The sequence below is a fragment of the Mixophyes fleayi genome, chromosome 2, assembly GCF_038048845.1.
Source record: "Mixophyes fleayi isolate aMixFle1 chromosome 2, aMixFle1.hap1, whole genome shotgun sequence".
NCBI classification, from domain to species: domain Eukaryota; kingdom Metazoa; phylum Chordata; class Amphibia; order Anura; family Limnodynastidae; genus Mixophyes; species Mixophyes fleayi.
The window spans coordinates 292578802-292606130 of record NC_134403.1 but is presented as its reverse complement, the minus strand read 5'-3'; the positions used below and the strand labels follow the sequence as shown (position 1 = coordinate 292606130).

The window sequence follows — 27329 nt, the reverse complement described above, 5'->3', positions numbered from 1 at the left end:
GCCTGTAGACAATCAGTTGATAGCTGGAACTTGTAGTTTCACAACACCTGAAGGGCCGCAGGTTGGACAGGCCTGACAGGGACTAAAATTAAGATCAGATTCCTTAACTGGACACTTTTCAACAAGTTCTGTATTTTTAAACGGCTGTTTAGTCCAACTGAATAAGGTGACATATACCCCTCCCGATTAGATGGAAACGTATTCTCATTATGATGTAATTAATTATAAAATAGCCTATATAGCTGGGTTACTTGTGAGGTCTTCTAATCCACTGACCCCAATGATTTGATATTTACAGAGGACAATGGTGTTTGGCAGTGAAAGCTTGTTGTTCAGGAGTCTTTTTATAATGAGGGAGATTAGTGTGAAAATCTGAAGGCAGCCACAATGGGGATCCAGCAAATCTGTCTATGTGGAGCTTTTTTATATATGGTATAATCCACGAAACAGGTGATGTGCTATTCCGGGCTGGAAACTTGGACATTGTAGTGTAACTACTGGCAAACAACAAAGGATACAAAAACACATTTTTCGAGCTAGATAAACTTACCTCCAGCTACTAGCCCGGACTCCCCCAATTGTATTGCAACTCCAAATCCTCCAAGCTTGACCGGGGCAGAGTTTTCTTTTGAAGCGAGAAGAACACAGTGTGGCTAAATATAAACAGATAAACAAGGTATGAGAAAAGGGGTATAATGGAGGACATCACATAACACACATTTAGCAAAAGGGTCTGCACATAAAAAGTACATAAGCTGCTCCTTTATGCCACCACTTACCAACTGATTTATTCTCTACACAAAAAGTGTACTAAGATTTACTAATTCCATTACATGTCCCTACAGTATAGGTCAAATTGTGACCTGCATTTTATGATGGCATTGCACGGCAGATTAAAAGTTTCTCCTCATACAGTATGCAGTTACGATTAAAGGAATGTGCTTGTATATATCTATAAAGGTGTGAACAGATGGCACATAAATGCACAATACAGAATTAGGTTGTTGATTTTCAACCACAGCCACTCCCACGGTTTTGACTACTGTTGCTGTCTTGACAGAGTATGGCGCAATGTCTCCCGCTTCTGTGTTATACTGCCACTTCAGTCTTAAAAACAGCATTTTAAAGTCTCAGCACCAATATTTACCAATCTTGGGTATAACAGACATTCAATAAAATAGTGTAAACTAGTAAACAACCATCAAGGGGAGTACCTTTCCTTTTTGATATTAAACATTTTTTCTTTTTTTTAACACAGTTTTCAGTGGATTTAAAAGAGTATTCCTAAAGAAAAGACAAATTAATGCATAGAAGGGAATTCAAATAGAAGCAAATTTTCTATTTTCATCTAGTGCACAAAGAGTTATTCAAACAGTCATCAGTGAAAATATGCTTAATTCACAAATTATTCTTGCACCTAAGGAAAGGGAAATTTTGGAGAGAAGGTTTAAATCTTGAAAAGCAAAAAGCAAGAAAAGTACAGAACATACAGTAAAGCACATCTGGTTTATCCTACGTCACTTTATAGCACAAAAGAGTGAGATCTGGTTTTGTGCGCAGAAGGCTTGTTGGTGTGGTGAATAGGTGATACAGGCCGCCAGTGTTTAAAAAGATAAGGGTAGATGTATGTAGGTAATTTTCTTATTTAAGCGAATTTAACAATTTGCACTATATACTTATATAATGCTTTTCCATTCCAGCAAAATTAGCTGCATGATTTACATGTTTGTTTTGTATTTAATTGCTTGAATGTTCATTGCTGAAAGTTTTGTGTCTAAGTAAACTTCCTGCAAACGGTTCTTTTGTTTGCCAATTGTGTGGCCCCACCTAACAGCAGTTTCATTTGATTTTGATAAATATCAAGATGTTTCAACAAGACTGCTAGTGGCACAGCCTGGTTTAAGTCCTACTTTTAAGTCTTCTGACTGGCGTTAAAACTGGGGTCAAAAGTGTTCTGTGGTAAGAAATTACACACGCTTTATACCAGGTTTGAAATATACCACTTTTACTTGACTTCTTTGTAATGGTAAAACCACCTGCAAATTCACACACTTCCAATATCCCTCAGTACTCTAAATAAAGCAGCAGGCTGGTGTGTGTTAATGTCCAAATTACTTTTGCCCATTCCCAGCAAACTTCACTCTGAAGCATCACAATCTTTCTCCTACACATTGCGCTTTGTTGTGTTATGCACAGTGCCTATGCTTTTTAAAATGTTCATTATTTTACCTACAGTATATCTTCTATGCTGAACTGCAACACAGCAAGTTTTTTTTGGGCCCCTTCTAAACCTACAATAATAATACCAATACACAAAATATATATATATATATATATATATATATATATATATATATATATATATATATATATATATATATATATATATATATATATAACATACAAATGTATAATACTGAAGACACAAAAATGCTGCTTGAGAGTTTTGAGATCTCTAACAGGCTGCTAGCAAGATTTATGGAAACTTGCAATACACGTATTTATTTACGGATTTTTTTTTTTAACCTCATTAATACTATCCATGTACTCCTCATAGGGCATAGGCTAACGCACGATACATAGGGGGTAAGCTTTACAACTGAATTACATGTGACCTTCAGAGTGTCAAGTAAAAAATATCATGCAAGGTCCAAGCAACATTATAGCACGAGGCTACAGCCGAAAATTCACTCCTTGTTGAACAACTCCTTTGGCAACTTAAAATTTAGGGTTTTGTTTTTTTACCCAAGGCTGAGAACGCCTAGTACATTCACTGTCACGTTTGTGTGGTCTATAATATGCTTTTCATACACTGAACAGGACTCCATGACAAAGGACTATAATCTGAAAGCATGTGCCTGTCTCCACCTTAACTCAGCATATGAGCTTCATATACTCAACCTGTAACTGAACTCCTTTGTGCAGAGCAGGACAGCAACCATAAATCTGGTCTAGAACTGTGGTGAATTACATTAGAACTGCATACAAATTAACTGACCTAAAAGAGTATATATTAAAGAAAAACAAAATGTAATATGCCTTTCAAAAATAATAATTCCTAAAAAATTAATTAATTTAAGAAATGGAAGCCAATATTAGCAGACAGACCAGCAAATCGCCAAAGGGTTAGAGAGAAAGTCAAACAAGTGGAAATCCCCAGCTCTTAACACACATTTCAGAACGGATTTCTGAATGGAGTCTTCAGAAGGATATTGTGTTCACATATCCACATACATTAGGTACAGCAGGCATTAAAATGCAGCTGAGCTGGTGTACCGAGTGATCACTCAATACATCTGTCTGGTTAAACAAAAAAAACACACACAAGAACAAGGAACTTCATATTTTGCAATGTGAAGCAACACTTCTGCAAATGTGAACCACATTTAAAAAGAAATCATCATGACATCAACTTATCATGCAGATCAACTTGCACCACCACATACATGGGTGTAATTCTAAATCTAAATTACAAGTTTGCCTTCAAATAAAAATCAGACACATGTATGAAAAAAACTGAAGAGTAACAATATTGTTTGTATAACAAAAAGCTTTATGCGAGTGGAGAGAAATACTACCATGAAAGCAATTATATCAACTTCACTAGAAACAGAGGAATTTGTCGATTTTATGAGAGTTTTACATGGATTTACACGCATTCTTATTTTACAAAACGCACATGGCATAACCAGTGCAATTAAATCATTTATATTTGCAGCAAACCAAAAGCTAATAAAATTCACATATAGGACACAAAATGTGGGCCCTTTTAGTCAGTAACTTTCATGCAATTTGGCCTATAACCAGTTGAAATCATTTCATTTTTAATTAAAAATATACCATACTATGTCTGTAAGTGTCCCACTGTACAAAAATATAAATAAAATACTAAAATTTATTCCATTTAGAAAACTTGACATCCCAAACTATATATATGGGTATTTTCGAAATGTAGAAACATTTATGGATATTAAAAGAGAAAATGAAGAAATAAAACGTAAAACTTCTTTTCAATCCATTTAACGTGTTTTTTTTGCAACATGAAAAGGTCTGTGGCATTTCTTAATTTCAATACAACCTGGTACAAAAATTTTAAAAATGCACTTTTTTCCGATCAATGCTTCATCAAAAATGGATTCATTTTTTTACACAAAATTGTACACAACTACTTGTACTGTACTTTTGGGGGCATGATACTCAGTCTAGGAACAATGGTTTATATTTTTGCTTTCAAGGAAAGTATTTTCCAAAATAAATTGTTTGCCTCCAACTGTCTTTGCAGGTTCTCTGTAGTGCCAAACATAGGATTCCAAACACAAATTAGAGGTTTTTTTGATAATTTTTTTTGGGAAAGTATTACTAAAATGTAAAAAAAATAAAAATAAAAAAAAATAAATAAATTACCAGTGTTTAAATTTTCATGGTACATTTTTCACACAAAACTACCAGCCAATAGCTAAATGGAAATTGCACACAATTTTTTTGTCCTGTGTATGGAGACAACCTGTGTGCTTTAACTGCTGCCTGCACAGGGCCTAGGAAGGATGGTGTGTACTGTACAGTAATTTTATTGTGCAGATATGTAGGGATCATTTTGCAAAATTCACAGAAGAGCAGTTATTTCACAAATAAATGCAATTGTCAATTTATGCCTCTACATTAATGCATTAAAAATGTATTTGAAAGTCCTCATGCATTATCACCTCAGTTTCTCTGTTTAGGGAATAAGAATAATTTTATTGATCATCAAGATAAACAACTTTTATAAAATTACATTATTGAGGGTATTTGTAGAGTTTTAGTAAGGCATATTCCTCACAGCTATTACTAGAATATGTGAAATGTAATTTAACAGTATTTTGCCACAAAATGAACAATTGCAAATAGGGATAATTTTTCCAGATAATTTTTTAATACAGGACAGTGGCTAAGTGGTTAGCACTTCTGCCTTACAGCACTGGGTTCATGAGTTCAATTCCAGACCATGGCCTTATCTGTGAGGAGTTTGTATGTTCTCACCGTGTTTGCGTGGGTTTCCTCCGGGTGCTCCGGTTTCCTCCCACACTACAAAAACCTACTGGTAGGTTAATTGGCTGCTAACAAATTGACCCTAGTCTGTGTCAATGGGGCAGGGAGTGATGTGAGTTCTCTGTACAGCGCGGCGGAATTAGTGGCGCTATATAAATAAATGGTAATAATAATAATAAAACGCAGTCATCCAACTGCCTCTGATAAGTGGGGCAGAGGAACGCTTTATTTAAATAAATTTCACAGTCTGGTTATAACCCACAGTGCCTGCCCAAAAAAATCCAAAGAACAGACAACACAAAATTTCAAAGCAGGCTAAATTAATTGTACATCTCACATGGATGTGGGAGTCTAGATGTTGGATCTTGAATAGTATACAAGTTTGTTCAACATTTTGTTCCAATAATGTAAGTGGGCATGGCTTGGACCTGGAGCCAGCTTTGAGTGTAGACATCGAGTAAAATAAACAAGCTCTATCACAGACAACATTTTTTGTCTCAGGAGAGTTCTTCAAAAGTCATGAGAGAAGCTAAAATGTCCGCCACGCCTTCAAGCAGTGCTGTTATGGGACCTGATGAATAGCAATCAAACTGCATTGTCCCTCTGGATGATCCTCACAAATTGTTAGTGTTTTGATCTTAAACCAATACCTCCTAACTCATTTTGTCATAATCTCTCAGATGTTGATATATTCAAGTAAATATTATGTTTTATCAGTAAAGTGCTGACATTACATAGCACTGTACATTGAAGTAATCATAAGGCAAACAAATGAGTTTGCACATCATCCACTACAATTGTTATTCCGCTACCTTATGTATCAAGTGTTCTCCACACCTCTTAGATTGTAAAGTACTTGCAGCTAGTGTAAAGCTCGTTTGGTTATCCACTAGCTTGTAGTATTTTATCACCATCATTTATTTATATAGCGACAGCAAATTCTGTAGCACTTTACAATTGGGAACAAATCGACATGTTTTCAAAATAACCAAATTTGACTGTAATCACAATAAGGCTGGATGCATGTTGATTTGTTGATGTTCTCCCCTGTAAGTGACAGACTGGTCACTGAGCTCTCTGCACCCCCTCAAGGGTCCTACAGGATTAAAATGAGGGGGAGTGAACAACCTGCTACTATTATACATGGAAAAATTATGCATTTAAGCACACAAAAAACAGGTCTGCTATTTCTGCTGGGGCATAATAATTTATAGCAAAATCTGATTTATTTTTTTGTCACACTAAAATGACCAAAAAGCAAACATTTTGTTGTAATAAATCTATTCACGTTTTGTTTTAGGAATCATGATAGTCCTCATTTAACTTTCACAAGACTAAGTGAAGGAGGCAACCATTTAACTTGGATGCAGGATCTGTTCAAGATATCCAAGTTTCAAGAACATTTACATGCAGAAAAACAGATATATACATTTTTCCTCAATAAATATTCCAAACACCGAAGGAAATGTATGACATTCAAGTGTTTTTGCAATAGTTTGTGCACTGTTAAAGTGGGCTCGTTAGCCCACAAAAAAAACTACATTGTCTAGCTGTGCATCTGTTGAATAGAAAGGTAATATCAGATGTTTCTTCTGTTTTCTCACCAAGGATTCAAGTACAGTAACCAAACTTCTTTCTAAACTGCTTGAGTGCCTGCTGAATGAATCTGTCACTTCAGGATAATTTACATAGGAGTGTGCCAATATTAGAAAATACTTCAAGGATTAAAGCATTTATATAGTTTTAAAAAAACAAAAACAAAAAAACCCCATGATAAATGCATCTTTAACATGAATGGACTGAATTTTTGATGACAGGGGAAATTTAATACACCGAGTGATTAATATGCATACACAGTACTTTACACAGATATTTCAAAATATCTTTGCAGAGATACACCTTACACAGCATTTTTGAGACACTGTACTAACAAGGAAGCAGACACCACAATGTTTTAATATGCTCTCACGAGACTGAAGACTAAAGGCTGAGGGGGGAAAAAACCCCACAAAAAACAAACAGTTGCATGAGGCTCAGAGACTGGAATTACCCACAAAAAAAGGTTAGTAATTTTTATTTTATTAAAACAAGTAGATGAATTGACATCACTGAACATAATATGTGAGGTTCAATAATCTAAAACAATTATAGCTCACAAGATTGATACAAAATAAAAAATAAGTTTATGACGCTATCATGGCTAATGTAAAACAGGAAATAATTTATGTTAAAAAAAATAAATAATGGGTGTTAACCTTATTAAATGTTAATCAAATATCTTTATCCCAATATGACTGGGTTTCTGTAACAGCATAACTATACCCCAAACCCAGAGAATAAACCCATTCCAACAATTATGAAAAATGCACAAAGAATCACATAAGCCAATTAAAATAACACAGATTACTCACATATTAAATAAAAAAATAATATAAAATGGATCCACAAAAGAAAACTGCAAATATGAGTCAGTTATGGGAACATAAAACAAAGCAACAACGCAAAACTGAGAACCTGATGTACTGCAGATCTACAAATTAATCATCAAAAGTAAAAAAAAACAAAAACCAAAACAAACAAAAAACTAAGGGGGACTATTTGCTCGTGTACGCAAATGTTTCAAATGAGCCATTTTAACATTTCTAAATTAATCTAACAAAGTGGAATATGTACTAGTATTTATGTGGCAATATGATTTAAGAAAAACAACAACATTTGTGCATGCAATAACTGCAGGGTGTAGTCTGCATGTCCAATAAAAAGGGTGTATTTTAGTGGGAACATAATTAGGCATGCACTATTAACAGTATATATGGTCACGTACAGAAAAGAAAAGAAAAAAAATATCTTAGAAATAGGTTTTTTTTTTGGTTTTTGTTTTTTAAACATCAGGACATAGGATGAACTGAGAACTAGATGATTGTTAATTTAACCTTTTAAACATTTAATCTTAAGTATCAAAGAATAGACCAAGATGAAGCCATGTGTGAAAAAAGTACAATCCATGATTGGATGATTTAACTGCTGGAGGAATGTTGGCCCATTCCTCCTTACAATATATAGCCACTGTAAAGTTGAATCGTTGTCAGCAGCCAACATTAAGGCAGCCATTGGTTCACAGTGCTCAGAAAATGGAACAATTCCAGCACAGACTGGGGCTCTAGAAATTCAACTCTGAAGGATTTTTGGGCTTCGGGAAACCTTCTACTGTAACCAGTATGCTTAATCACCACTCCATCAGCTGCTCCTAGTTTCAGAGCCGCACTTTTTGACTATAACGAATAAATAAGCCAGTGTCTGGAATGAATGTTCGTTCAACTATATAACCACAGAAGATAAGCAGCCCTTGGATATAAAAATAATGTATACGAGTTTGGTAAAGCGGATTGATCAGGATCATTGGTTAACTTATACTCAGGCTCAGCAAGCACAGCTGCCAAAATGAGAAGCAAAAGCAATGACAGTTGAGCTCAATGTGTCCAGCAGTTCAGACAGACACTAGTCTGGTAAAGCCTCAAAACATATGATCTCCACAACTCAATTGAAGTACAATCCATTTAAAAATTAGGTTCATTTTTTACAGAAACAAATATGCAAATACCACCCACAATCCCAGGGCTGGAACCTGGGAATGTTGTGGCTAGAGAAGAGCACTAGAACCAGACTATAATAGCTCCTGGAGCAGTTTCCAAGCCAGCTTTAAAAGCAACACTACTTTAGATTGTATACAAGTATGTAGAGACATTTGTAACTGCTACAAATGCTACAAAAGCATATTCCATGCCGCAGTTACTTATAGTTAGAACTAAAACATAAGTTACAATTTATTAAAAAGAGAACAGACACTACCAGTAAACTCTTGCACTATTTTTATTCTCCCATTCACATAAAGAGTCTGTAGAATCCGTATAACAATGTACATATGCAAAAGTGAGCAAAAACAAAATAACTGAAAACAACCCCAAAATTACCACAAATATGCCTTAATAAATGTAACGAACTGTTTTCAAAATGCTCAGGTTATTATGGTGTGGTATTTTAATGGCTTGCTTTACATTAATATTATTTAACGAAATGCCAAACATATTCGTATGTCTTTTGACCATGGGAGGAAATCTAACCACCTGGCAGAAAAGCAAAACACAATAAAATACGGGGAGAAAAAACAAACTCAACAATGTTCAGCTTTAGCCTTCAAACTGCAGCATGGCAGGACAATATGCCCTCCATTCTTTATATGTGAATAAAAAAACAAAACAAGCCAAACACATTGCTTTACTCTTTTGCACCTGTAGTATGTGTCAGATTCAAACCATGCTTGCTACAGAAAAGATTGCAGTCATGAAGCAGAAGCTGTACTCAGCAGGAGTAACACTGTAACCATTTGCAACCATCAGTGATGGGGATGGGTGTGTGTGTGTGTGTGTGTGTGTGTGTGTGTGTGTGTGTGTGTGTGTGTGTGTGTGTGTGTGTGTGTGTGAGAGGGTGTTGTAGGGTGGTGGGTATGTGTTGATTCTTTACAGAAATGAAAAAGGAGAAGTGTTCGTAAAAAAAAAAAAAAAAAAAAAGAGCATCTAGCACAGAAAATATCTAATTTTAAATTAACTAATTTCAAATGAAAAAGTCAACTGCACATTTCCTATTAAACGGGAGACTGCTTTTTGCAACAAACCCTGAGAAGTTAGATATATCATTATCAACATTATATTACACTAAATTTCAATGTTAAATAACTATTTTCTTAAAAAGTTGAGGGTTTAAAGTGTTCTAATGTAACAAAACATAACTTGACGTCATGTCAGCCTTTTACACTTTTGTAACGTAAAGCTGACTGCACTACTGTAATCACATTTAATTTTCCAGTCTATTTATACCTGTTATAATTTGTATGTGGTGCAATAATGCAGTTAAAGAAAATACCTACATTTGGTGACAGAACAGCAAATTAACATTTTGTTGCATTTGCAGGTGGAATAAATGGATACTACAACAAAACCTTCTGTTACACAGCCTGGGTATCAAAATGGCCTAGTGGATAATTTCACCATGCTTTTCAAAAACTATACTTCAATAGACAATTCTTCAAAGTGCTTAATGGAAGAAACATCACTAAGTACTGCTTTAGTAGTGTTCTATTCTTTTATTTTTATTGTTGGACTGGTAGGTAATGTTTTTGCACTGTATGTTTTCCTGTGCATCCACATCAAAAGAAACTCTGTGCAGATTTATCTCCTAAATGCAGCTATAGCTGATCTCCTATTGATTTTTTGCCTTCCATTTAGAATAATGTATCATCTTACACAAGAGTGGAAACTTGGCATCGTATTCTGCAAATTTGTTGGCAACTTATTTTACATGAACATGTACATAAGTATTGTACTTCTGGGTCTCATAAGCATGGATCGTTACATTAAGGTAAAGAGATCTCAGCGACAACGCAGTGTGACAAGGAGGAAGTGGAGCATCCAGATCTGCTGCTGCTTATGGGCATCAGCAGTGGTTTCTGGGATATTTCTCATTGCTACACAGTCAACTAAAGAACAATCATCATCATCATCAAACCCAAGTGTATGCTTTCACTATACAGACAGGAAAGATGCAGTTTGGCAAGCAGCATTTAATTATTTTGTTGTACTGGTATTTTGGATTGTGTTTATTTTGCTTATTCTATCATATGTGAAAATTGGGAAAAACCTTCGCAAGATCTCCAGGGAGCGGGCCTATTTACCAAATGCTGGAAAGTATAACAGCACCGCATACAAGTCATTTTTTGTGCTCTTCATCGTCACTCTGTGCTTTGTGCCATATCACACATTCAGAATTGCTTACATTGCGACTCAGCTGCAAGATATCTCTTGCTACTGGATGGAAAGAGTTCATAAAACAAATGAGATTACACTGGTATTTTCTGCTTTTAATAGCTGTTTGGACCCAGTTATGTACTTCCTATTGTCTAGTAGCATCCGTAAAACAGTGTTTCGACTGCTCTGCAGAAGCCGCCAAGACACAGGCAGGAGTGAAAGCAACACATCAGATCTTCATCCTGGACTTATCCTACCCGAAAGTGTACACAATCCTACACCACTTACTCAAAGAAGAATTATAACAAAAAATGAAAAATGTATAGAAACACATTATTAAATAATTCAAAAGCAAAAATGCTGGTCTTTTTAATTTACTGGTCAATACACTAAATCCTGGTTAATGAATGCTGACAAGACTATATACTTTCAAAAGAATCAACAAAAAGAAGACCTGGCGATTAAAAAAAAAAAAAAAAAAAAGAAAAATTTAAGTTTTGTAATCTATATATTTTCTATGTTCCACTATATCCAAAACTTTGAGTTATGATGCAGTTAAAAGAGCTACAAAATATGACAGACAATGAGACTGCCTGGACTTAAAGAGAAGGGGGGGGGGGCTTTAAGCACAGAAACTTTTACACTTGTTTCATAGCTTATCATATTTGCCTATTGTAGCGAAAAGAGAGACCTAAAACTTTCCTGTGCAAATTGGTCAAAATTCCAGCAATTCATAATTTTTACACCAGAACCTTCCAGCAAGATGAAGAAACTAGAGAGCTGGAAATCATAAGAGCCTTGGCTATATAGCAATTCGAGTGTAAATGAATAGTTGGAATATAGGAAAATGTTAAATCAGAAGTGATACTTAGTGTAATACTGTATGTTACGACAATATAGAATCCTATCGTATATTTCTTTTTTTCTTCCGCATGGTGTGTTTACTATCAAACAATTCCCTATGATCGCTTGAAAGGATTTGAACATCATACCATCAACCAATATAAGTATTCTTTTCTGCTTTATATACTCATTAGATTTACTCTACCTATCTTGTATGGGAAACCTCAGCGCAAAAAAGTGATTTACCAATTTTTTCTATATGTGATTTATACTTAGGTGTAAAGTTATAATTCTCTGATTTGCAGCAGTGGTATATGTAGCGCTGTAAGGGTATCATATACTTTTTTAAATATAGAGGTCAACACTTGTTCTGTGAACAATACTCCTTCATAAATTCTTACACAATGCTCTTGAATGTCTTCTCCAATGTGTATATAAACAAAAAATATGAAACTATAGTGTAATAGTGTAATAAATTAAAGCAATTACATTGTCTACCATCAAACATGCTACTAAATAAAGACAAGTCAAAATTCCAGTTTCCAAGATGTTATTCTCCACAAGTCAGGTGATTGTACTTACTAGACTTAGGCTTTAACTTGGCATGTAAATCGTCTTAAAATATATACCATCTGCTTCTCTTCAACCCACTCTAACCCATGTAATATCCCTTACATGTTGGGATGGATTGGGAAGTTCTAGTGGACCTGGAAAAAATTCTGAAAGCTCCCTGTTGAAGGACCAAAGCAACTGTAGGCTGAGCCAACACAAAGGTAGGCTGGGCCAGCAAACCATTATCGCTAGCCATAATGGTGGAAAGTGAGGCCAATGTAACCAGTAATGATAGATTGAGTCACAACAACGAAAGCCTGTCACAGTAGGTAAATCTAACATACAAGTAGGCAAAGCCTTGAACTAGTAGGTGAAGCATACATAAGACATACATACATACATACAGAATTAGCAACCAGTTGGATGCGAATTCTGCCTACGTCCTTATCCACAAGAATAGGGTCCACCCTCCTAATGCAATCTCTAGCTATTCTTGGGGTGGCTTTAAAGATTAAAAAAAGAAAACAAGGATGCTTTAAAATAGAACTGTCATTTATTTTAAACATTGGCATCAACAATTCAACAGATGCCTTTTTTAGTTTGAAGGAAGCAAAAACTCAAAGACAAAGCAGGTATTATATGGTTTTGCATAAAATTTGGCAAATACTAGTTTGAGATATAAAATAGAGAGTAACCACTATGCAACACAGCCAGCATCTTTATCAATAATAAATACTGAGTGCATTATAGTAAGCACAACAGAATACAGAGAACAACTTAGTGGCTACTAAGGTACACACAGAGCATTCTAAGGACTTCTATACAATACAGAGAACAAGAACCATCCCTCCCCTTCTGATACATTGCCATATAAAGACCCCCACCACTGCCCCATATGGATTCTCTCCTATACCATGGCCCGCATACCAATCCTCTTGATATCACGGTTCCCCCTGTATTGGTTCAAAACATGACACCACCCCAGTATAATCCCCCTCTAGGGACTTTTCCTCCGTATTTAAGCTCCCCTTTATTATGTTTCCTGTGTTTTGATTGTATCCCCATTGTGCAACAACCCCTATATTGACTTTTCTTCAATGCTTCACATATACTGATGCTCTACCACAGGCGTGAGCAATTCGTGGCACTTGAGTCCTGTTCTCCACTGCTCATCTTTCTTGAAAGCTCCACCTTCTTCATCGGATACAGTGCGGACATCACAATTACTTAATATATTTAATAATTAAAAATATTGCCATTCTTAATATTCAATTCAATATACAGTATATTTGTACTCATCAGTGCTTGGACACACAAGCCCCGGCCACACAGAGTCAGTGCAGACTGTTATTGGGGCTAATTAACTTCATGTTTCCTAAGTGAGAGACTAGGCAAGTGTAAATACTGCCGCCTAAACTGTAAATTATATATTAGGCTTGTCTTAATCGGGCATGGAGTAAGCCATATGACGCTGTCAGAAATTCTTTAATATATCTGGCCTCATGCACTACAAAAACCCAAACAAGGGGCTATCTTATTGCTGTCCTCCCCTGCCATTCTTGCATCTGCTGCTGACACTCAAGACGACTCTTCGGGGCACCTGCTTCTGTGTGTCTACCCCCACCTCTGGTATCGGAAACTGCCTGGCCTGGGTGGCGCGAAGTGGCCATCTTGTCTTACTGTTGGAGGGGATTGCCCGATGCTGCCGAAGGGTCAAAGATATTGTGTTGCGCTTCCAGACTGCTACACTTTGCTCTGCCCGACTGTGCCGGCTGACGGGCCCTCAGACAGAGAAGACCCGTGCAGTGCATTCTGTTTACAGCTACCTCCTCTCCTGTCTGGCTGTCAATGGCGGAGATTAGACGGAGCTTCAGCATGAGGGCGCCTCTCAACTAGCCTGGAATTTGATTTCCCCTGCTACGTGCTGTTGAATGAGATCTCCCTGTGATTGGTGTGGTCGAAGTGGCCAGTGTAGGGATTTTGAGTTACATTGACTGTTCAGTGCTCTGAAAATAACGGGGTTAAAAAGATAAGTGTATCAGAGCTTCCTGGTTCTTCTGTGTCCTATGACTCTCAACGGCCCTAGTGCTTTGCAGTTATTATATTCTGTGATGCCCTTCTATTCATTCTTTATGCAAGCTCTTTTAAGTTATGGGGAAGGAGATGTGCTGCCACCTGCTGGCTGAGTGTTACCCTGCTCTCCTGGCAGCTTTCTCAATCTTTATATTTTGTAAGGTCCTTTTGGAGACAGGTTTGGAGCGGTGTCCCCTTTTATTGGACTGTCTGGAAACTGTTGGTTGCAGGTGGGAACCCACTGATTTATCACCTCTCCCTCTAGTGACTGTGGGGTGCCCTACACCTACATTTCCTTACTTGCACTATTCTGGATTGTGACCACGGGGAAGCATACAACCACTAGAGCCGCAAAACTTGAAAAATATTCACGCGGATCCTCTATCTCTACTACCACAGAAGCTGCGGGTGCCCAGAGAATGCCCACAGCAGTCACTGATTCACCGTCACCTTCAGAGGGCGACTCCTCTGCTAACGAACAAGTTCTTTTGGCCATTACCTCATCCGAGAAGAGACTTGCAGATTGTACTGGAAGGTTCAGGCAGAACTTTCCCTTATATGTCAGGACATGCAAATAATGAGGGAATGAGTGGGAGAGAGGGCGTAAAGGATGTCTGTGTTGGAGGACACTACAGCGCACGTTAAGAGGCATATGATAGAGTCGACTAGCCAAGATAACAGCTGCAAACAAAAACGGTCGGATCTAGAGTGGCCCTTACGCCACAACAATTTATGCTTTGTGGGCCTTCCTAAGAGAGCAGAGGGCTCCAACCTGGAGGCCTTTGAATCTTGGCTGATAAATACATTTGGAAATGATTATAAAAGACATATACATACATAGGTCATGTGATCAAGTCCTTCAAATGATATGTCGTTCAACAGATAACATGCAGAAAAAAAAAAAAAAAAAAGAGAATATAATATGGTGTAGTATATATGGGAACCTAGGTAATCCTTCATAAGAGGCAAGAGGCAATATAGTCCCAAGAACCTAGTGAGGAAATCCAAAAAGACTCTTCAACACCATATAGCGCCTTATCCAATTGATAATATGCTTACAAGATGAATTCTTGAATATCTGCGATGTATATTGATGCTCAATAGCATTTTTTAGAAGACTTCATTCTCACCATGATCTATGTGGACAATAAAATGCATTATATAGTACATTATCACTTTTAATCCACCAATAGGTAAAAGAAAATACAATAAAATGAGTAAGATGAATTACATAAAAACAGGAAAATCCTCACAAATGAGGATAATGCCCATACCAGATGTCCGAATCACATTCCCATATAGAAAACGTCCAATTATACACCAGAACTGCCTCCTCATTCGTGATGCCAATCCAAGATAAGGTCCAATATAAGTTCCAATGTGTTTCCACCCCTTACTGGGGTCAAGGCTGGTTTGGAAATGAGGCCTTTACTGCAGTTCGTTGACGAGCTAGCTCACCATCTCCCTCTCAGCCTCCACAAACGGGTGCCCCTGTCCGAACATTTATAGCAAAATTGCTTCATTGTCGTGACAGAGATGCTGTGCTGCAGCTGGCCCAAGCCAGGGGCCCGTTATAATATGATATTCAACCTGTGTCAGTCTTCCTGAATTTGCACTTAAGGTTCAGAAATGCAAAGCCCAATTTGTTTGAGTGAAACTGAGGCTCCAGGATCTACAGCTTCCCTATGCCATGTTATTTCTTGTACGGCTGCGTGTGGTGGCGGATGGCTGCACGCATTTCTTTCCTACCCCTAAGGAGGCGATGGACTGGCTGGCTGGAAGACTTCGAACTGACCACAGACAAGATAAAGAACTTTAATATAACCTTTAATTTTTCCTGTAAGCCGTAGGTTAGGTGATCTAGTATGGGGATGTAGAATGCTATACTCATGTGAATCCTTTGCTCTTTAACAAAGCTCTATATGTAGTGTGTGCAGACTGTATATTTTTGGAGGGCTCCTTACCACAAGTTAGCTCTTAGGTTAATTAATAAGTTAAGTAATGGGTAGTTGACAGGATTAAGTATAACCATGTTTTTTAGTAGGTATACATGGTGGAGGTGGGCCAGGTAGGGGTTAGGTTGCTAGATGAAGTTCTGATATTTTTGTTTACCATTCCAATGCATTCAGTTCTTAAACAGGCAAGATTGACTCTGCCCAATATAGTCAGAGGCAACCTTGTCCAGGCGGATATCTTGGCACGAAGATCACCCAGCACTGGGTCATTATTGAACAGGATATAATCAGAGACCGAATTTGTGACCCAAATCCCCAAATATTTAAGTTACAGCATCCATTGGAGTGAAAGGGATGTAGCAGAGGGCGCGGGTAACCCACTGCCAATGGGAAATATACTAGACTTGGACCAGTTGATCTTCAGGCCAGAGAAAGCACCAAATTCATCCACAAGCACCAACAGGGTGTCTAGAGATGTCTTCAGGTCTTTCAGGAACAAGAGCATGTCTGCTGCATATAGTGTAATTTTGCCAACCCTGATCCCTAAGCCATGAATTCCAGGATGTGCCCTTATCAGGCATGCCAATGTTCTATGGCTGTGAGGAAATGGGGTGCTACTGGACTGAACTTTTTATTCATCACCTATTTCTCACAGTTTAATGTACTTTTTGATCCTTGGCCCAGTCTAAGTATATACACCAGAGCATCGGTGCATAATGTATATTATTATTATTACATGTTGTTAGGTACATTTTGCCCTTCCTATTACCTGCAATATTGTATGTAATATAAATATAAAGAATATTGCCATATTGTGTGAAAATAACAGGACAGCAGCAGTCATTTTTCTTGTGTTAACTAATGTAATTACCATTTGTCTCAAATATCCATTGTTATGAGGTGTTTAGATTTGGGTTGTAATCAGAGCATCTGAGTTAACCAGCTGGAAGCCCATGTTAATTAGCTAGGTCAACAGGTAATCTAAGAGGTAATGAGGTTAGAAATACTAACTGATATGCAATGTGCCTCCCAGTAATATATTGGCTGAAATAGCATTGGGAAATGTATCAATATAAATGTTATTGTATCAAAATGTATCATATATTCAGATGGCGTAACACTGCTGATACAAGGTGTCAAGTCTTATTGTTTCATGTAAGCCTGCAGTGTCATTCCCTGATGTCATATTTAAACCCCATGTTTAGTGTATCCAGCCAAAATAGCTAATTGAGTCAAGCCATTCCATTGTATAATCAAGGTAGCAGAGACTGTATGTCTAACAGCTAAAGTGTTCACTGAGAGACTCCTGCTGTAAAGGGAAAGTTTGAGACTGGAGAATGCCAGGGGAGCTATTGTAGCTTGGAGGATCCTGGTGTACATGAGATCATGAGTACATGAGATCAGCAAAGAGGACTCTGGGCCAGACATCGTGGTGCCGCTAGAGGAAACCCTACCAGGACAGGGTCTGTGTGAGCCAGTATCCCAAGCTGGGCAACACCGTAATGGTTTTGCTAATCGGTAGTGGCAATATAGCGGGAGGATAAGACTCTGAAAGAGACAGATTATTACTTTGGATTGCTGACTGCAAGAGGCTGCTAGAGGATACATGCTACCATTTACCTTGTAACTTGTGAACATCTTGTGGTGCTGTGCTGTCGTAATAAAGCCTTATTTTGGATATATTCTGGTCTACCCGAGTGAGTTGAATCCCACTGAGGGTAACTGCCATCCCAGCTAAGGGTGGTATCCTCACAATGGCGATGGCAAACAGGATAGGGGAGAGAGAGTACGCCCCTTCCTTGTGCCACTACTTAAAACAAAGGGGGAAGTAGTATGACCATTAATGCTAATCCTGCCCGCTGGTGATGAATACAGCAACCGCAGCCAGGCTAAAAATTGAAGGTCAATTCCAAATTTGTGCATCACTGCTTGTAGGTATTCCCACTCTACAGAATCAAATGCCTTGGCCGCATCTGAGGATACGACCACAGCTTCATCCCCATAACCTCCCATCATTTACAAGCGAGTGAATAATTGTGTAAATTTGACGGCTGTGAAATTGCTGGGCATAATGCCCACCTTGTCTGGGTGAATCAGATGGGCAATTATAGCATTCAGTCTCATAGCAAGCACCTTCACCAAAATCTTAACACCTGCTGTAGATGGGTAATAGACTTATAGGACTCAGGCAGCAGCGGGTCCTTACCGGCCTTAGGGATCACGATTATCACCATCTCTGACATGGATGAGGAGGGAGCAACCACTTCATAAATCATTACAATTAGCTAACAAAATAGGAATGAAAAAAAAAAAAAAAAATTTTTTAGTACAACTCCAGCTCAAGGAAAGTCGGCTATGACCACCTCAATCTTTTCTTTGGCAATAGGATACTCCAAAAATAGTCTAGGAAGACGAACCTCAGCTAAATAATCATGTAACAGAGTAGAAGAGTGCACCCTGGAGGTGTACAGATACGAGTAATATGCACGGAACACAATAGCAGTATTCTCTATTTGATAGGGGGTTGTAGCCGTCCAGTCAGAAATGACAGTGACAGTGTAGCTCTGCCTGAGCCAAGTACACCATAAAAATATCATTCTTGTCTCCGTGTGTGTATAAATCGTGCCTGGAAAAAGAAGCTGCTGACTAGTAAATAATCAGCCCAAGCCTTTTGTGCATGCATCTAGGCCAGTGAGTCAGCCGGTAACTTCGTGGCCAAATAAAAATGCTCTAATTCTCAGCAAGACTGCTCCAGGTCAGCTTCTTCCTCCCTAGAGAATCTCTTACGATCTTCCATTCAATTGACCAAGGTATTTTGGAGGAAGGTCTTAAATGCATCCCAGAGGATTGGTGGCCTAACCATGGAGTTGACAGGTGGTGGGATGTAAACTGCCATAACTAGAACCTGGAGAGTTGTCCACACAAGCCCTGAGCAATCATTAATCACCATTTATTTATATAGCGCCACTGATTCCGCAGCGCTGTACAGAGAACTCATTCACATCAGTCCCTGCCCCATTGGAGCTTACATTCTAAATTACCTAACATACACACACACACACACACACACACACACACACACAGACAGACAGACAGACAGAGAGAGCGAAAGAGAGAGACTAGGGTCAATTTTGATAGCAGCCAATTAACCTACTAGTATGTTTTTGGAGTGTGGGAGGAAACCGGAGCACCCGGAGGAAACCCACGCAAATATGGGGAGAACATACAAACTCCACACAGATAAGGCCATGGTCGGGAATTGAACTCATGACCCCAGCGCTGTGAGGCAGACGTGTTAACAACTTAGCCACCGTGCTGCCCCCTTAAATAACGACTATAAGGATACAGTTGTACCTGATCAATTACAAATCTCATTCTTTTTCGCCAATACAGACACCCGTCGGGAATGTGTGGAATGGACAGAATGGTAGGCCCAACCCACCCAAGGTTTCTTAAGAGCTAAGATATGACCTCCTAGCAAATGATTTTCCATCAGATAGACAATCTATGCCAAGGTCATATTTCTTAACCTGTGCGAGCACCAGGGAGCATTTAACTTGATCATTCAGCCCATGAACATTCCAATAAAGGATCCAAAGCCCTCCTGACCCTTCCCCTAGTGGAACCCATCATGTATGTCAAAGCATATGGTGGTTACCCTACAACAGGGATATGAGCTGAGCATAGCATAGAAAAAAAAAAAAGATACATCCGTGATAGTGCGGCATGAGGAGAGACATTGGAAACAAATCAAAATTGAGAAGCTCACTACAGCACAGGAACAAGTAGTATAGCAAGGTCAACCTTATTAAAGTGGTTCTTCAGCCAAATTTTTTATATCCACTGCACCACTCTCCTGTTTATCTTTAAAAAATTGCTCCCCACACCCCCCCCCCCCATCAAATTAACAGGTACCCACAGGTGGGCTAGCCCTTCCAGAATTTAGAGCCTACAACTTTGCCGTGCAGCCGACTCATCTCAGTGGGTGGCTTGGGGACTCTGATAAGTTTGGTTTCTTTGCTATATGGACAGGGTTCAAGAGCCACTATATTAGGCACACAAGCTACCGGACCTGTTCCACCATTGTTTTGGTGAGCTTTGCCAATTTGAAACTAGGTATGAGGGAGGTTGGCTAGTACCGGAATAGATCCGGACACTCCACTTTGGGCCAACACCGATTTATTTGAGTATTTAAAATACAGCAGTTCGCCAGTGATTGTTGTTTCCCTTGGGCAGCTTTAATAGCACCTGTCACAAACACGTTCCCAGCTGCCGTGACTCTAGGGTGTTCGCTGTATGAGGTCACACACGATTTCAGCCTGCAGTCTCTCACTACCTATCACAGGTTATAGACCTACGGAATCGCCCCCAACACAGCGCTCTCACACCCCAAGACACTTCAGGTTCTGCCAGCACCTATTGAAAACGGGCAATAGAACCCCAATATACTGTCCCACACAGGCTTCTAGTTATCCACAAATTAGCAAGACCCACACAAGCGCACACACAGGGTTAACTCTTCACACCTCCAGACTCTTACACAAATGTAAATGCAAGCACACACATCTTGTTAATCAAATGTATCAACAAATCACACACTGGCATTCCAAGGGTTAACATGGTCGAGCAATCTCTTCTTCTAATAGGCTAATGATTCGTTAGAGTATCAAGGACGCAACTTATTAAATTATAGATTTACAAAATATTTTATTATAGAATACAATTATAGAATACAAAAATATAGGGCATTCAGATATAAAGAAAAATAATAAACAAACAATTAATAGACTGACATAAGCAAAAACAGTTTAAAATAAGAAGGGATAACAGTACAGAGCATAACTCACTTATAATCTGTATGCCTGGGGTAGACTGAGAAGATGGACAGCCCTTCAATTAGATTGATTCACCAAGAAGCTGACAGTTTTTCCTTTCAACACACAGGTTTTTAAGCCAAATGAAATAGGATGGTCTTCACAGGGGCAGTGTTTAATGCTAATAGGGGGTAGGGATGTCCCCTGGGTGTCGCTATACTTGGCTCACAAATATTCCCAAAGTCTTGACCTGTGGGTAATTCTTCACAGACATCTCAGAGAAATAACATCCCCCTCAATAAACCGGTCATAATCTCCCGCACATTTAAATACCAAACATAATGGAATTATGACAATGTGAGATACCTTTTTCAAAGATATGTAGTTTTAGCTGTTCCCGGATATTACCGGAGCCTGTCTTTCACAACCCTGGTGTGATTTCTGCTCCTCAGTATGGAGTAAGTCCCACATTTCCCAAAATATGAACTATGACATTTTCCTTTTAAGGTCATATTTCTATATACCTGTGTAGGCTTTCACATGCTATCTACAAGGATCTCCAGCTGTGATCGGCCCCACACAGTGTACTCAAGTGTCCCAAAATGCTTTGAAGCCAAGACAAGTGACATGGTTATCTCCTCACACTGGGATGTGCAAAGCCATCAAACACACTTACATCAGACTCTGTCTTTAAATTTACACTTTTAACTTATCAATGGATTCATTTGAGATCACCTATTTACACTGCAGTTACGAATTTTCCCTTATACATAACTGCAAGCTCTCTATGTTCACGACAGCACCATTACAACATTTGTACAATCTTGGCTGAAATTTCCTCTTACTGCTTATTCTATGGTTATCTGCAGTTGCACCATGTTCCGACATCCTAGTTTGGCCGCACCCCTCCCACCTTTTGCTGAGACCCTCTCCATTTGCTTCTCCAACAGGAGGACTCGACAAACTATTTCTATACGCTATGCCAATGTTCGCTCCCTTTTGGCCACTGATGATTTGGGTGGACTGCAACTGAGCTGGGAGACTGACTTGGGTCCCTTGGATGATAAAGACTGGAGCTTTATGCTCGATAGTGCCAGGGAAGCCACATCTTTCACTAGATTTAGACAATTACAAGTGTACAGGGTTTACTATTCTCCGCACAGGTTGCTCCAGATGGGTGCTAGAGCCGATTCGACTTGTCCAAATTGTGAGGGTACATCTAACACCTTTTGGCATCTGCTCTGGAGCCGTCCTGTGGTGGGGGGTATACGAGACACAGGTATTAGGATTCCCCTGTTGTCCTAGAACATGCGGCTGGCTTTGATCTAGGGATGGATCTGTTGTTGGGTATGAGTGCTACTTGTTATGTGCTTAACCTCCTTGCTTTCGCCAAGATTGTTGTTTCTAGAGTGTGAATGGCCCAGGATGGACCAGACTAATGCCTGGGTGACCTTAATGAAGCTGTAGGGCATGAGAGATTTACATACCAATCCAGGAATACCATCTTGAAATATTATAAACGTTTGGTCAGGATGGTCAAGGCATGCAATTCTGTACCTGGCGCCTGACTTTGGTCCTGAATGTGTGTCAACTTCCCCTTTGCTACAGCATTAGTTCACTCTCGATCTCCTTTTTCCCTCCTCCCCACCCTCCATGTTCTCCATCTTCAACCTTTTTGCATGGGTAGAGGATATGTTGCTTTCTTGACAGACTGGAACCTCTTCATTTGACTCTCATATACAAATATTGCTATATTATTGTGATTCAAGATTACGTAAAAGCTGTTTTACCATATGTATAATTGTTATATGGACTGGAACTACAATCAACTTTTATGCTTTTTTTTTTTGTAATGTTTGAAAATTTCAATATTGTTTAAAAAAAAACAAAAAAAAAAAAACTGGAAATTATATATACTAGTACCTCATCAGCACTATGTCAGATTTATTTGAGATTGTACACACTTAAGTGGGATCTTGCTACCACAAATCTTGAGGCTCAATTACCTACTTCAATGTCAAGTGCAAATCCTGCATAATAAAATACAAACTATAAAGTGCTCACTTCAAGTAAAAACTATATCTGCACATCATCGGCCGTATATCTGAAATATAACCGAAGTTACACAAATGTGTGGGACCTTCCTGCCACAAGTGTTGTGCTCTCTGTTCTGGCACACCAATACTGCTAAACATAGTGGCCATTCTGCACATCATGCATAATAAACTGTCTCCCTGCTAAACATTTATCAAGTAAGGAGACTACCTGTGTCACAATTGCCAGCACAACTCAACTTTATGCCTATTTCTGAATTCACCTATTTGAATTTAGAAAACAACTTCTAAATGGACTCCCCTAGTTCCCAGGCATTTGTCACCTGATCCCTGACATAAACATAAAGAGACAAGATTATGCCCTGCCTGTTCATGGTTTAAAAAAAATAAATAAAAATAAATAAATAGTCAAGAGTATATGAAAGTTTGATATAACACTCTCAGTGAGTGAAGGTCCTTTCCCTTAACTGGTCCCATTCATAAAACATGAAACTTTCAGCAAGAATGGCAAGACAAATATGGTTCACTGCTAAAATGCAAGCATATTGTTTTCTCTTTTTTATGTGAATATATTGTTGAATGCACGATCAGTGTTTAAAGACTTTACAACACAAAACATGAAAAGGTTCTTTATCCCATTTGGGTGTTGAAAAAAATAAACCAAGACAAAATACTTCAAAAAATTTATGAAAAAGATTGTGAAAAGTGTTTTTTAAATAAAAAAGTTGTTTTTCATAGGATGACTTTTTTTTTTTTAACAAGAAAGATATTATTGCTCAACTACGAGATATATCGCGTTCCGCTTGAACGGTTCAATGTTGTATAAGTTGGTGTTTCTTAAACGTGCCATATTCAGAAATGGAAACTTAATATGGCAATGTACAGTGGCTGAGGGACAGAAATATCTCCATTTGTCAGTTGTTTGGATGCAACTGAAATATTTCCTTGGGAATCAGTGAATTTATCCAGAATTAGACAGACATCACCAGACATTTAAATACCCTGAATGTGCAACTTCCTGGTAAAAAGCAAACTGATCAATTTGTATGAAATTTGGGCTTTATTAATAAACTTCAGAAATTCACAGAAAATACCCAGAAAAGTACCCCGAGATACTTTCCGACAGTTATTATAGATAAGCACCCTGAATTAAATATTCAACAGATAAAAAAAAAAGACATACTTTGGTCATTTGCAAGAGGATTTCTTAAAAAGGTTTCAAGATCTCCAAATAAATGGCCCAATGTTTCAATATATTTTGAACCCAGAGAAAGAACCAGAAAATACCCCTGAACTTATCAATTTTTATTTTTTTCAAATAGAATCTCTGGAAATGTAATTAATAGATTTCAGATGTGTAATGTGTGGGTTGAGACGTTTCAAGATATGAGGGATGAAATTTTAAAACATGAAAATCGATTATTGGACATATCTTTCAAGTACTTGGAGAGAACTACCACCAAAATGAAGAAAGTTACATTCTGTTTTCTGCTTTTGAAGTTATTATTGTGAACAAGAATTTTTCAATACTAAAAAAATATTTTGCAATGCTCATAGACATGCTTCAGAATTTTGTACTGATAATTGACTGTCTCTAGACTATGAGTTATCAACCTAACCTGAGCAAACTAGCTTAAAAAAAGGAAGGGCAGGGAAGCCACTAACATTTTAAGTACCCATCTACTACGTCTGTAAAAATTTGTATATGTTGTAATGGTACTCCCAATTTTTTTTTGCCATGTGAACACAGAGCAAAATCACAACTTTCAAAGCACACGCATGTAATCCCACATGTATTTATGTGTATGAGTGATGGGTAGAACGTTGCAGTGATTGGCCGTCTATGGAGTAATGAATATGGGGTCTCTCTCCAAGAAATTCCAATGCTTTGCCAAGAACCTTTTCAGCCGCCTTAGTTCCCTGATTATATTCAGTAATAAATACTATATCTTTGTAAGACAGATTTTGGCTTGGTGATATTTTAGGAAGAATTATAGCTTTGTTTGGTACAAAAGTGCCATTTCGGTTCATTTTCATTATGGCTCCAGTTACCCCATTTACTAATTATTATTTGTAGTTGTGTGCTACAACATTTGTTTTAAATAAAGTATACTTCATCTTTGAAGTCTCATTTATTTGTACAGTTTCTCAAGATTTTTTAAAACAATTGTTTTGAAAGTTTTTACCATCTATGGTGGTAATTACAATCAACTCAGACTGAAATTTGTATTCGTGGTTTGGCTTAGGTACAAGTAGAAATATTATTGATATCAGAATTCTGGGCTCCAGAAAAAAACTACCATTTTGACTAGTTTATAATTTTCAAATTAAAAGTTTGAGGCAATATAAGAAGTTTGGCAAATTAACCTCAATATTAGTATGATATAATAGAAATTTACCAAAGTTTCAAATTATCTTTAAATGGACAAGTATCTACCCATATAGGTAAATGTTCCCATAAGCCAGACAAACCATCAATTTTATCCACATAGTAAACTCCAGGAGATGCTCTACGATCATGTTGTTGTGCAATGCTGAAAAAACTTTTGACAGAATCTCGTTTTATGGAATTATATATTGAATTGGCATTCCCTCGACAAGTTCTATGCAAAATGGCAATAGCAGGGATGCCCATTGTCCCCCCTGATATTTGCCCTGGTGATTGAGCAGCTTGAGTCACTAATCAGATTTAATTCGGTGAATCAGGGAGTACAGTTGGGCCATACCAACACAAGATTTTTCTTATCCCACGACATTTTTACTCTCATTGTCACAGCAGAGAATCACCCTGCCCAACCTTTACAAAATTATGCAGACCTATAATAATTTGTCTGGCTACAGGATCAATTACTCAAAATCAGAAAGCCTTTGCACGCATTATTTGGATCAGTCCTCCCAAGACTCTCAGCTAATAAATTGATGACATTTATTGCCAAGTGTGGAAGGGATCTCGTCGATATAAAATCCTATTATCTGGCATCACATTTTTCCCCAAGTAGTTAACTTATGCACCCCCAGACAACCCTCTTGGATTGATATTGAATCTGGCTTCATTAATTGATGTTAAACAACCTCCCTATGGAGCTTACCTAAAAAACAAACCCACCTGTTACTAAATTACCTTGAACACTTAAATTCCCAACCAGGCTCTGCAGTCTATACTTGTTAAAACTTGTTCTCCCCAGACTCCAATCTGGAGTAACGTCGATTTCCTTCCCAGATTGACCACAACCAGGTCCAGCAAATGGATTTAAGCGAACCTCAAATTACCAACTGTTTTCTATAGGTATGGTCGTTGGCTGACCCACAATCTTGGCCCATGAAGGGGCCTGGAAGTTCATGAGACCGGGAATTGCTAAAAGCTCTAGAAACTTATTAAAAACCCAAAAGTAGGCTTAAAATTTTTCCATCTGCTCTACCCGATTGGAGATATTGTGGTCAAAGGGACACCATGAATTATATTTGGTGGTCATGTCCTGTAATACCAACCTTTTGTGATAAAATCCAACAACCTCTTTGGAGGTCCCAGTAGCAAAGAACCCTTGGAATTTCTTGCTACGTTACCCTCCCCAAGATCACAACACATTTTTAGCAGCAACTAAATGTCTAATAGCCAGAATTGGAATAACTTGTCCCCATTGTCTTTTACAGCACACAAACAAACTTGGCATACAGCAACCATTGAGAAAATAATGGCTCATCAGGTATGGGCTCCATGGCTGTTCACGGAGAGAAGATCTGAACTCTACGCCTCTGCCTTTTGCCCCCCTACACTGACCCATGTGCAGTGAGAACCCCACCACTAATAATCTCCTCTAACAATGTGGTCCTTGCTTTGCTACATACCCAGCACTTGGCGACTACCATCTCTAGTTACATTGAGGTATGCTGACAGGTCCTCATCCTTCCATTAATCCTGTACACCATGACGACCCACCCCCTTATCACCCACTCATACCTTATTTGCCCTAAAACTAAAAATTTTCTAATCCGTAAAATGATGTTTATTTTATAATAGTTTAGCTCTTAGCAGACTCTTTGTTTAGTGATTAAGATATTTAATATTAGACTCTGGAACTCTGGTCTTACAATGTGCAATTCTTTATTTAGAATTCAGATACTCTGCTATATGTTCTTGTTAGATGCTTGACCAACCAAAATAAAAAATTATATAAAAACACCAAAATTGCCCAGATAGTGTTTATTTTT

The 27329-nt window shown here is 38.1% G+C and overlaps 2 protein-coding genes across 11 annotated transcripts in view; one reads left to right on the top strand and one right to left on the bottom strand.

The window, feature by feature from the left end:
* Positions 1-27329, bottom strand: part of CASK (calcium/calmodulin dependent serine protein kinase) — a 247868-nt gene that overhangs the window by 139525 nt on the left and 81014 nt on the right. For all 10 annotated transcript variants that reach the window (XM_075196392.1, XM_075196395.1, XM_075196398.1 and 7 more), the window contains exon 6: positions 551-653. In XM_075196392.1, coding sequence (XP_075052493.1) covers positions 551-653 — 103 coding nt within the window. The remainder of the gene's footprint in view (positions 1-550; positions 654-27329) is intronic.
* On the top strand, positions 6885-11187 carry GPR34 (G protein-coupled receptor 34). The gene is made up of 2 exons (XM_075196390.1): positions 6885-7090; positions 9997-11187. Exon 2 carries the CDS (start codon positions 10006-10008, stop codon positions 11167-11169), a length of 1164 nt encoding a protein of 387 aa, XP_075052491.1. The 5' UTR covers positions 6885-7090; positions 9997-10005; the 3' UTR covers positions 11170-11187.

What these genes read in the sequence shown, in the direction of transcription:
- GPR34 (XM_075196390.1), top strand. Translation starts at nt 10,006, where the DNA reads ATGGATACTACAACAAAACCTTCTGTTACACAGCCTGGGTATCAAAAT.